General features: G+C 39.4%; 1 protein-coding gene across 4 annotated transcripts in view; it reads right to left on the bottom strand.

Moving 5' to 3' along the window:
* Positions 1-12,471, bottom strand: part of EFEMP1 (EGF containing fibulin like extracellular matrix protein 1) — a 119,404-nt gene that overhangs the window by 17,040 nt on the left and 89,893 nt on the right. For 3 of the 4 annotated variants that reach the window (XM_019516663.1, XM_019516665.1, XM_019516664.1), the window contains exons 6-8: positions 8,908-9,030; positions 3,842-3,961; positions 1,255-1,374 (exon numbers count right to left, since the gene is read on the bottom strand). In XM_019516663.1, coding sequence (XP_019372208.1) covers positions 1,255-1,374; positions 3,842-3,961; positions 8,908-9,030 — 363 coding nt within the window. The remainder of the gene's footprint in view (positions 1-1,254; positions 1,375-3,841; positions 3,962-8,907; positions 9,031-12,471) is intronic. The other variant, XM_019516666.1, reaches the window with a different exon arrangement.

Below are 12,471 nucleotides of genomic sequence, written 5' to 3'. Positions count from 1 at the left end.
GATTAGATATCAGGAGGCGCTACTTCACGGTCAGGGCGGCTAGGATCTGGAGCCAACTTCCAAGTGAAGTGGTGCTGGCTCCTACCCTGGGGGTCTTTAAGACAAGGCTAGATGTACACCTTGCTGGGGTCATCTGACCCCAGTACTCTTTCCTGCCATGGCAGGGGGTCGGAGTAGATGATCTACTCAGGTCCCTTCTGATCCTAGAAACTATGAAACTATAACAATAAGCCACAGCGCTGTAGCTTATTGTTATGGCAATGTTACGCTTAGTGCCTGCTGATGCTACATTGCCATAGCAATGAGCTATGTCACTGTGTAATGGATGTTATCTGCACTTTTATGTTTGTCACTACAGTGATATAGTGTCCTTTATAGACACGCCCAGTGAGAGTAAGAGTAAAAAGTAAGCATGTGCACATGGGTAGCTATTCTATCTTAGCTGATGCACTGTAAATTCATACCCTAGCTTACCTTGAAATAACTTGTTCATATGTCTATCGATAAGATCCTCACAGAGGGAGTATCTTTAATGGTTTTGTGGGACAGTTCAGGAGTGCCAAACCAAGACCTATATAGTTTAAAAACTGGTAGTGAGGATATGTGGCCTTAAGGGGGAGATCATCATGTGTTCAAAAGGAGTTTAGAAGACACCTATGTGGAATCTGGGAGAAAAGGTATTATATAATTGTCATGAGACTCATATTGTTTGTGTAGATACATGTATTCATCCATACATCTCAAAAACACAGTCATTTCCTTAGCATCATAAATTTAAGAGAATTTGAGAGAACACAATCTTACACCATGGAAAACTGAACATGCTTAGGTTTGCAGGTATTTATTTTATGGTGACTCTCTTTTAGATCAAGCATAATTCAAGTTAGTTTTAAGAGAAAGCTTTTAGAAGTATGCATCTCTCCCAGTTATTGCCTGAAAAATCTGTAGATGTCATTTTATGGCTGCAACTGAATTGTGAGTACATATCTTAGTGGCATCTTTACCTACCTGAATACTAGTGCAACTAAATGATGAGTACCTGCAATTCACCCAATAGATGCAAAATACAGGTCACAGATTTTATGGATAAATATGGCATCCACAAACTAGGAAGGCCTGATCATGGCTTAACTTGAACAAACCTCATTAATTCACAGAATTGTTTTTCAGAAAAATTACAGGAAGAGAGACATGGTATTTATCATGTTCCAAGAATATTTCTGTTAACACATTATGTAGAAGAGAGCAGATTACCTTCACAGTTGATTCTGTCACTGCTTAACTCAAATCCTGGATTACACTGACAGATGAAAGAACCAAGTATATTGTAACATTGTTGCGCACATGGGTTATTGGCATCACATTCGTTTATGTCTGAAAGGAGACATTACATATCTTTATCCATATTGAGCTCTTTGAATCCGGTAATTAAACTGATTAAGTGGATTAGTTGTAGTTTGGGTGCTTTGTTCTGCAGCCCAGTAAACTATCTCAGTAGACTCTGCAGCTGCTGGAACGATGTCAGATCTGTGCTTTTCATTCCTTGCAGAAAAACTGGAATATTTTTCCAGGAATGAGAGTTATTCTAATGTGTAATGAACTCTTCCAAAATGTTTAGTGCAGCTATTAAACTTCACATTCCAGCATCTTTTTTCAGGTATGAAATGCCAAGTCTATAAATAATTGATATAAGGAACACATACTGATAAGACCTCTCAGCAGGCAGTGGTTAAGATTTATCTGAGCTATTTATTACTTCTAAAATCTGTTCTTTTAAATTCCATTACAATTATAACATGCGCCTTTGAGACAAGTAGAGAGTTTTGCAATGCTCCAAGGCATAGACCATATTGAGGGAAGGCATTTTGCTATGTTAGATTCTTTCCATGATATGCCCATCTTAAGAACATATGTGAGGACACTGCAGTTTGAAAAGAGAAGGAAGGCATTTTCAATGGAAAGTTTGTGAACATGAAATTTCAGTATCTTTATCTGGAGTCTTTAATACTTATTTTTCATATACTGTTGACTTTAACTGCATACAGAGGAACAGTGAAAGAGAAAAGGCTTCCCATTCACTTTTTGATGCATTTTGTAAGAAACCATCATTACTGTAATTCTAATTTTTCTCTATTTTTTCTGTGGAATTTTCAAATGCTTGCGAATTATGTCAGCAATAGCTATCTGCAGATACTAATACAACTGACAAAACTCTTCACTATATTCAAAGAATCTGTTAGAATCAGCTAAAGTTAAAGTCGGGAGTAAAATATTTGGCATCTATGATTTGTGAAAGCTTCTATTTAAAAATGAATAGAATGCTTATATATTGCTTCTTTAGTTAGCTTTTAGCAAAAATGTAGTGAAGTTTATATGAAAACAATATTATTAGAAGCCCTAAGTGACAAGGTGGAAAATTCAATTTGTGAATATTCTTCTCTAGAGAAATTGTTCCACACGTATGTATCCAGTAAAGATGTGATGTATAACAGTTACAGTTGTAACATCTGACATATATTTGTGAAGTTACCTCTTGAGATAGGACAGCTTATACTTCCAGGCTGGTAAAGGTCAATGGATGGAGATGCCTGTAATACATCTGATACTCTTCTGGAGTTATAACAACAATGACCTCTAAAGAAATGTTCTTTAGAAACCAGGGACTGTGCCTCTTCCATCCCCAGTCCTCATCACAGTTCTAAAAGCATTCGATTTCCCTCTCTAGTAGGGGAGGAGAGAGAGAGAGCCCATGGTTTCTAAAGAACATTTCTTCAGAGATTATTGTTGTTACAGCTCCAGAAGAATGCTTAGTGTAATACAGGTGCTCAAAATCAAGGAATATTTTTCTTACGTATTTAAATAATCATTAGTTTAGCTATATTCAGTGACAACAGATTCCTCCCAAACTCTCAGAATCTGAACCCATACAATAACAGATGATATGGAAACATATGTCCCTTCTTCATAGCTTCTTTGGTAAATGGAGTAGATTTTCCCATGTATAGAAATAAATATATTCTTGACCCCTGAAAAATCATCCTGCTTATATGTTTAATTTTTAGAAATAACTTTCCTTTACTAAGTATTTACTATGGAAACAGTCATCTGGAAGTAGCTTGCACCTTGTTAAGCAAACCTCTTTGCAGCCCAATGTCCTCCTTTAGTTATTAGAAGACTTTGAGTCAATAATAATAATCTTGTTGATTTTGTCAAACTCTGTTGCAATCAACTATCAGAACTCCCTCAGAAATTTACTTACAAAAGTCTGAATATGATTCCCTAACTCCTTGAGTTTTAGGTTTCAAATTACTTCTCAAAGGTTCGTATCTGAGATGGAAAGACCTGTATTCTGTTATCAGTACATTAATCATGTGCTACAGAGAATAAATACATAGAATCACTTCTTCTAGTTTCCAGATATAGGGCCTGATTATTACTTGGACTGGTGTAAATCAGGAGTAACTCCATCAAAGCCAGTGAAGCATTAATATAAAACCAACACTGTTGAAAGGAAAATTTGGCTTAAGATTAAATAATGAATTTCACTGCCTGATGTTCAAAGAACCAAACTTATGGCATACAGAAGCCAGCTTGCCAATACAATAATCCATTTTCAAAGCAAATTTCCATGTTTGTGTCCAAGAAATTTATGTTCCCCAAGATTTACTTGGGCCAGTTCCAGAAAAGCTTCTAAGTCTAGAAAGAGGTATGACAGATTTTCAAATATTCTATTTAGTAACTTATGATGATGAAAGATAGTTTAAAAACACAACAGTATGCCAGTATTTGTTTTTCTAAACCAGACAGAATCATATATAAAGATACCCAGGAAAGTGCTTACCTACACAAGTGTGGTTGTTTGATGCTAATTGAAATCCTGGATTGCACTGGCAATAATAGGACCCAGGAGTGTTCACACATCTATGGTGACAATATGGAGGGAGGGTGCATTCATCGATGTCTGAATTACCACAAGAGCAAAACAGTAAAAAATGTTAGCACAGATTAATCACAACAGTTTATTGCTGCCAGCTTCTGTCCAAATGAAATGCAAAGTTTATTAGATCTGAATAAGGAAGTAAAAAAGAAAGGAGCTAATATAAAGCTAGAGTATACTCTTGCTAAATTTAATGGGAGCAGCACTGTTCCCTTTCCATTCATGGAGTAATTTTTGTTCAAATCTTCCTATGGTCATTGTTCAGCCAATGTGGTGTCAATAGATATAAAGGCCTTCCTTTATTTGGTGGCTAAGGTATAGTATGGTATTGAAATCTATTAATTTTTGTTGACTATCACATGCCTTATTTTGGTTCTGAAACCCAGAGCAAGCTTCCTGATCACTTCTTAACCAGACCTAATGACAACCAGGATACTAAATGTGGTTCATATACTCCTTTTCTGTGCAAAAGCAGAGTAACAAATTAATGCTTAATCTCTTTTGGTCTCTTTAGAGAACCTAAATCCTTCTCTGTTCTATGTGCAAGAATGTATAAGGATGACAGGGGTATGTGATCTGTCTACATAGACAACAGAGATTAGGCATGAAAAAGAAGTGGGGTGCTAGAGTTCTATGGAGACGTGGGCTCCATAACCCCACAGCTATACCTCTTGGCTATTCCCCTCTCTTAAACTCTCTTACATTCTTCCTGAAGTAAGTACCACTAAGCTACCAGCTGCAAGCCGGTAGCTGTTTTCTTCAACTGTGTGAAGGAAAATCAGATTGCATGACTGAAGTCAGTGCTATCTCAGGCAGTATTACCTCGCTCATGCAGGTTAACCATAGTTTAAGGAATGCTGCCTTTCCGAGTTCCAGCATTCCTCAGGTACAGTGGAGCGTGCAAACTACATAAAGTGCACAACAGCTCTGTCTTAATCTTTTTGCACTTTAGATGGTGTGCATGGAGCTGCTGGAGTTCCTGCCTCACCTCATGTGGATCTGCAAAACACTTTCTCCTACTAGCTAAATTGGCCATGCATGCATGTGCACAATCTTCCTTAGGCTGCGCCCTTGAGCGTAGTCAGAAAAAACCACGCAGCATCTTGTGCATGAACAGAATGTCAGTTTTTTTCACAGCGGCTTGGCTTTCAGTCAAATAAACCCTGGTTTTCACTGAAATGAAGAAAGGAACTTCCCATTTCCATGCCAAATTTTGAATTTCCTACCTCCAGCTGTTTCCACTGTAGATGTGCTTTAGAAGGAAGCCAAGAGTTTTTATAATGGGAAAGCATTACTTTTTTCACTTAATATTAAATATTAGTTAACCCTCTTCACAGAAACTTGTATTTATATTCTGAGGCCAGATCCTAATCAGTGTTTAGGCAGTGAAAAGTGAAAAAATGGGCTTAGGTTGAAAACCCGTTTGCAGCCTTCACTATTGTGATGGTTTACATTACAACTGTTTTATAGCAGAGAGAATTCATGAAGTAGAAGAGGGAAGGACGAGAAGACCCAGCAGATCCTTTCCATCTCTGGTTTTTAGAGAACCTCATTGTAGCAGGACATGGTGGTGTGGTTGCTGTTTTGGGGGGAGAAGCTGCCTGAGAGGTAGCTTCCAGGTGGTGTGGGGGCTGATTGGGGTTTACCTGACTGGCAGAGGGCCAGGCTGGGACTAGATTAGCCCAGTGCCTGAGCCGGTCAGGGGGCCTAGCCCTGACAGCCTGAGGAGAGGAGCTCTCTGCAGCATGGCAGAAGGACTCCTGAAGGGCCCAAGAAGGCAGGGGAAGCAGAATGACTCTGCAGGCTTGGGAGCCAGAAAATATTCCCTGTGGGGCAGAGAAGAAATGGTTTATGCAAAAAAAGTGCCTTTGTTTTATGTTGGTATTATTGCTGGAGTTACAAGCCTTTAGCCCTGCTGGAGAGAGGCCCAGGACTTACAGAGAATTCTCCAGCCCAGAGAAGGGGCTGAGCGGGGATACAGAGGGTTCCCCAGCCCACGGAGAGGGGGCTGAGTGGGGTATAGAGGGCAAGGGGATAGAGCCTACAGCCCAGAGAAGGGGCTGAGTGAGGCATAGAGGGCTCCCCAGCCCAGAGGAGGGGCTGAACAAGGGAACAGAGCCCACCAGCCCAGAGAAGGGGCTAAGCAGTGTACAAAGGGCTTCCCAGCTCAGAGAAGGGACTGAGCCAGGAAACCGAACAGAGGACCTGCCAGCCAGGGAGAGTCGAAGCGAGGGATTAGAAGGTGTACAGTCTCCAAGAGGGACTGCGTGAGGGGTCTGAGGACCCAGAGAAACAAGGTGGAGAGACCCAGAGGGTCTGAGAGTCCTGAGAGGGGCTAAGAAAAGCTAACATCTGAAATGATAACACCCGTGAGGCTTGGGGGGTGATGTAGCACAGGAATGCAGCCGCACAATTTGGCCATAAGACTATAGATGTCCTGCAGGGGCACTGCCAGGATGAGAGAGCCTATTTAGCATTGAAAGTAGTAGGGCCTGGGAGGGACTCATTGAGGAGTTGATTGGATTCAGGCTCTATGTCTAAAGCCCATGGGTAGCCTCCCTTACTTAACCTCAATAACAGTAAGGCATGGTGGGTGAGCAATTAAGGGAGGGCAACATTAGAGAGGGAGCTGGGCAGGAGCCACAGCAGTAGCTGTACCAGGGGGCCTCAAGGCCACCCGTGGGGCATGAATCTGCTACACTCATTCTCACAAACATGCAATGGCTATTTAAAGCCCTGATGATACAAATTTAGGCATGGGATTAGTATCACTGAATCTTTGAGTTCTGTGGAGCTACTCGTATGTCTGAATGTTTGCAAGACAGGATTCTAATTCATGGGGATTTTGTTTGTTGGAATAGGGTACATCTTTTGTGTGTACATGTGATTCTGTAACAGGCTATAAGATGCTTTAGGTTAGTAAGATCTGATCAATACAGCCAAATGTGTGTTTGAAGCAATGTTGCTGAAAGTGTTACCTTGCATTTGCAGCCCCCATTTTTCAGAAAATAACATCTTTGCTATATCTGAACACGACTTTAAAAAAAAAACAAATTAAAGTATAAAAAGATCACTCAGGTTTCTAGATTAAATTAAAAGTAAAAAAGAAAGAATTAGAACTAGGTTTCCACCTCTGCCCCCATTTCTAGCCCCCCCCTTCCTAACCAGCCTTCAAGCCAAAAAAAATCTGGAGCAATTTCACTCCAACTTCAGAGGAACATTTCCTCCCTGTTGAGAGTCTATAGCAAGATTTAGTCCCAAAGGAATATTTTTGGCTGAGGTATTACAAAGCCTCAAAAGATGGGTTTCATTTTGAAGTGCTGACACTACAGACTGTAGCATTATTTTTATGATATATTCTATTTTGACCTACATTAGTGATATATCCTTCTTCACTTCATCAGCCCGTCTTGGTTTAGACAGATGTAGGAGAAATTTCTCCTTCTAAAGATGTTAATTATACATAAATCACGAAAAAACTAAGTTGTGCCATACGGATTTCTTACTGTCAGGGTTGCAATATGTTTCCTATTAAACCTCTAAGTAGTACTCTAGCTCAGCTGATATTAAAAGGAGTAACTAACTGCACAATGGAATACATTATGCCTACTCTTACATTCTAGTGAAAATGTAACATTTTTACATGTATCAACAACCTGTCAAAAGTATTCCCCTACCTACATTCCCAACTACTCATCCTACTCCTCCACATAAGACTAACAAGTATTGGAAGGAGCTCTGTTTACAGAAATCTGTTTGTCAAGCACCCGATCCAAAGCCCACTGAAGTGATTAAGAGCCTTTCCATTGATTTCCATGGGCTCTGGTTCAGACCCTGAAAGAAAAGGTGTACAGCCTTCTTTTTTTACCAAGCATTTAAATAGTAATAAAACCAAACAGATACTGATATTACCCATTCTTCCCTCCCAGTAATCCCTCTAAGGGGACTGCTTGAATATTAGCAAGCCTTCTAAACACAGATTAGGGAATTTGCAAAACTTTCAACTGCAAAACTGCTGATCTGTGAAACACTGGAGAACACCTTTTTTGTCTTGTCTCTGTTATTTTGAGGGCTTGAAAATGCTTTTCCCTCACCTTGTCTGATACAAATGTTGCATCTTGTAGAGGTTGTATTGGGTTCATCATGTTTGATTTGATTGCACACTTGTTCTCATACATGTGATAAATGCAGAGCCTAAGACTGATCCCTTATGAAAGGGCAACTTCCACGGAAGTCAAGATTTAAGAGGTGCTCAGTAAGAACTGCAGGTTCAGAAAGATGGCATCTTTGCATATCTTTTCAGGCCACTATCTTTCAGAATATTCCTGAAGGAGATTGGAGTGTGTAAGATATAACTGAACAATGTGGTTTACTATATCACTATATTGGCAGAAGTGCTGCAGTCTGATTGCACAAATACTGTTCTTTTATGTATTTGGGCTTATAATGATCCCAGTGGTGTCAGTAGATCATTCTCCAGCCCCTACTCCTGGCACTAAGAGCTAAAGACAGTGGTTAATGTGTGATAAATTTGATACCTCTGGGCCCAGAGCTTCCACTGGTTTGTTTTATGCAAATAAATAAGTGCGACTGAATTCTGTTGTGAAAGTAAGCTCTTCAGACTGGGTCTTTCTATGTGTTTCTACAGTGTGCCTAGGCCTGGAATGCTGGATTCCACTGAAGTCAATGGAAGGACTCTCATCCACTTACAAGGGGCTCGTGACTGTATCTGGGGCCACTGGGTACTACCCAGTACAAGTAAGGCAGAACATAAATAGCTAAGTAATTTTTTGTTGGAAGCTCAATTCAAAGTTCAGAATACAGTATGCTTAAAATAATTGCTAGCTCTATCCACTAGAAATTATTTACTTGTTCTCCCACAATCTATCAAAACTACGTGGCAAGGTATTTATGAAGTCTGAAAATTAACCTAGATAGCCAAAGAACATGGTTTATGCTAGTACACTTACCAATGCATTGTTCTCCTCGTTTCTGGAAACCAGGGAGACACTGGCATCTGAAGGACCCTCTTAAATTGACACATGCTTGATCTGCCCTGCAATTATGGGCTCCTGTTGCACATTCATCTATGTCTTTATAAAACAGCAAACAGAAAATTAGTTATAAACTTTGACTCAGGTGCTCACAGTTGAAGATCTGTATTCATCACATCCATCCCAAAGGTGTTTTTTTTTTTCTTTCCATAGCTTATTCCATTTACAAAACACAAGCACATTTTTGGGGACAAAAACACAAAGCTTTCTAGTAGTCCTTAACTCTCACCTATACCTGGAAATATTTCTAATATATATAATTTTTCCAAAACCATATATTTTAGGCAGGGTTAGTAGCACTGCTTATTATTAAGGTTGCCTTATAGAATCAAAGAAAGTTAGGGTTGGATGGTACCTCAGGAGGTCATGTAGTCCACCTCCTGCTCAAAGCAGGACCACTCCCAACTAGATCATCAACTAGATCATTCCTGCCAAAGCTTTGTTTTCCCAGGTTTTGAAAACCTTCAAGGATGGAGCTTCCACCACCTCTTTGGGTAATCTGTTTCAGTATTTTACTACCCTTCAAGTGAGAAAATTCTTCCTAACATCTAACCTAAACTTCTCTTGCTGCAACTTGAGACCGTTGTTCCTTGGTCTGTCATCTGCCACCACCGAGAACAGTCTAGTTCCATCCTCTTTCAAACCTCTCTTCATGCAGTTGAAGCCTGCATGTAGTTGAAGGCTCAGGCTTTTCTTCTCTAGGCTAAATAAGCCCAGTTCCCTCAGTCTTTCCTTATAAGTCATGTCCCCCAGCCACCTCACCATTGTTTTTGGCCTCCACTGAACTCCCTCCAATATCTCCACATCCTTTCTGCAGTGGGGGGCCCAAAACTGAACAGAATACTCCAGATGTGGCCTCACCAGTGCTGAATGGAGGGAAATAATCACTTCCCTTGACCTACTGGCAACACCCCTACCAATGCAGTCTAGTATACTGTTAGCCTTCTTGGCAACAAGGGCAGACTGCTGGCTCATATTCAGCTTACTGTCCACTGTAACCCCCAGGTCCTTTTATGCAGAGCCATTGCCCAGGCAGTCAGCCCCCAGCCTGTACTGATGCATGGGATTGCTCCGTCCTAAGTGCAGGACTTTACACTTGTCCTTTTTGAACCTCATGAGAATTCTTTTGCCCAATCCTCCAATTTGTCTAAGTCACTCTGAATAGTGTAGGATTGCACAGGTAACTACAATTCAGAAATTTCCTAACCACTGTCTGTTTGCAACTTTATTTTAAAAACTACATTAAAGGAATATTATAAAAATCAGTGACACATTTTAATGCACTTTTCCAACTAGACTGAATGGATATGTACATGTCTGCATGTGAGTGTGTGTAGGTATATATATATATACATATATATAGATAGATAGATAGATATCTATATCTATATAAAAGTGACAATGATTGGTATTTAATGATAACACTTGAAAATTGTTTCTGCTACAAAAACAAATTACAATTTGTTTTATCATTTAAAAATCCAGCTTGTTTTTTGCTGTAACCTGACACATCACAATGAAAGGTTTTTGTAATTTTGACATTTTGGAGAATGTAGGCTGAACAAACAAATTCCTTAAGATGTATGATCTCTAGTTTACAAATTTCAGCTGAACTCTCTATTTGTACAGGCATTAGGGATCTTCGAAATTCACCAGTGGCACATTCTGGGTGGTGTTTTGGAAAAAAATATACATTCTTTCACATAAAAATAAAAACAATTTTGATCATGCAATGCAATAAAAAATAAACCTTCAACAGTTTAAATTAATTCAGAGTGTTTGCCTTTTCCCAAATGTCCAAATATTTTAGACATACTTCTTTTATTTGACAGCTCAGATTCTAGTGCTGTCCTGTCCTCTGCATGTCTGAAAGGTTCAGTTCTGCAGCTGCCATACTTATACAGAACTAGCTGGCTTCACTCTTCTGCACTGTCAGAAGAAAAGTTCATTCTCAGTTGTAGAGCAAGATTTAAAAGACCTATAATAAGCTAATATAGAACAGACATATAATTAAGGACTTGATCTAATACACAGTGGGTGCATCTACTAGTATACTTTACTGTGGAGTAGACAAATTAGCTCAACAGTAGGGTATCTTCATCTACAAGTGGGCTGGATTAGGGCACAGTAAACTAATTAACTCCACTGAAAATCATGTGTAAATGCTGACCACAGGACTAAATTGTGGCCGGTCAGCCCAGCCAGCTGGGGGTCTGCTTTGCCCTGACTCAAATTGCTGCTGTCCTGGGCATGTGTGTAGATGCTGTGCCTGTGAGTAGTTTACTCCAGCTCAAACAGCTCTGGAGTTTATTGCTTTGCATTAATTGCACATGTAGATGCACCCAGTGAAATCTATTGCAGTTTTTCCAATGACTGTAGTGTGCTTGGTATGAACTCCTACTTCCTACAAAATAGGGAAGAAAGATGCTTACAATGTTCATATTGTTTCATCTCCTGGATTGTGTTCTTGGAACAAAGCATATTTAGCCTCTGAGTGCTTGTCAACATGGACACATTTAGAAAGTTAATCTGATTATTTTTAAATGGATTATTAAACTGAATTGAACCCTTTTGTGGATATTCATATTGAAAATTAAAGTAGCTTTAATTCAGTTGAACTTATTTCACTTTGGAAAAGTGAACTACTACTTTCAAAAGAAGTAAGCTAAAGTCAGCAGGGCCACTTCCATTCTGAATAAAAGAGTATCTATACAGGAGCTCAGTGATCCACTTCAAAGTCACACCATCAGTTAATCTGGGTCAATTTTCCTGAATATTTCTGTGTAGGCAACACCTCACTGGGACTAAATGGTTAAGGGTCTCACTGCTTCAGAGCAAGCAATATTCTAAGTAGCAGGCCTCTCCAGGGCAATAAAACTTCCACCTACTAGGCACTCCAAAGGCATATGACAATACAAAAGAGGAAATAAATGTTTATTTAATTTGTTCTTTGTGAACTGCTTGGTCTTTGATGAAAACTTCGGTACAACTGACTTTTATTAAGGACTTTTAAACTTTAACTCATCACATAATGTACTACTGCTTCCTTCTCAGAGATACATTTTTTTAATTGTTAGGCTATTTTAACATCATTAAAATAAGTTTTTTCATTCACTGTTGCTTTATTGGATTGTTAGATACAGTTTAGTCTCAGAAGTGGGGACTATATCTCAAATGGCTTCTTATTCTCTGCTAGAAACTTGGTAAGTGCATTTTTCCTAAGCTCTTACTACAGTCTGCCAGATGATAACTCTTGGAGACAGTGCCTTGCTTCATCTGGGAATAACAATTTTGCCTTTGCACGTGATACAAGTATCCTTGTACCTCCAAAAATGCTAACCTAACCCTATCATTTGGTTGGGGATGTCACTACATCACAGATAAGCTTTACTTCTATACAGTTCGTTTCTATACAGATCTAATGTATGCTTAGGTCTTTTTGTTTCCAGATTACTTCACTTGCGCTGTTCCTCCCCCCTC

Source organism: Gavialis gangeticus, unplaced genomic scaffold (genome assembly GCF_001723915.1).
Source record: "Gavialis gangeticus isolate Ggan-Ray unplaced genomic scaffold, GavGan_comp1, whole genome shotgun sequence".
Lineage (NCBI taxonomy): Eukaryota > Metazoa > Chordata > Crocodylia > Gavialidae > Gavialis > Gavialis gangeticus.
Note: the sequence above shows the minus strand (reverse complement) of the source record. Positions and strands in the feature narration are given on the sequence as shown.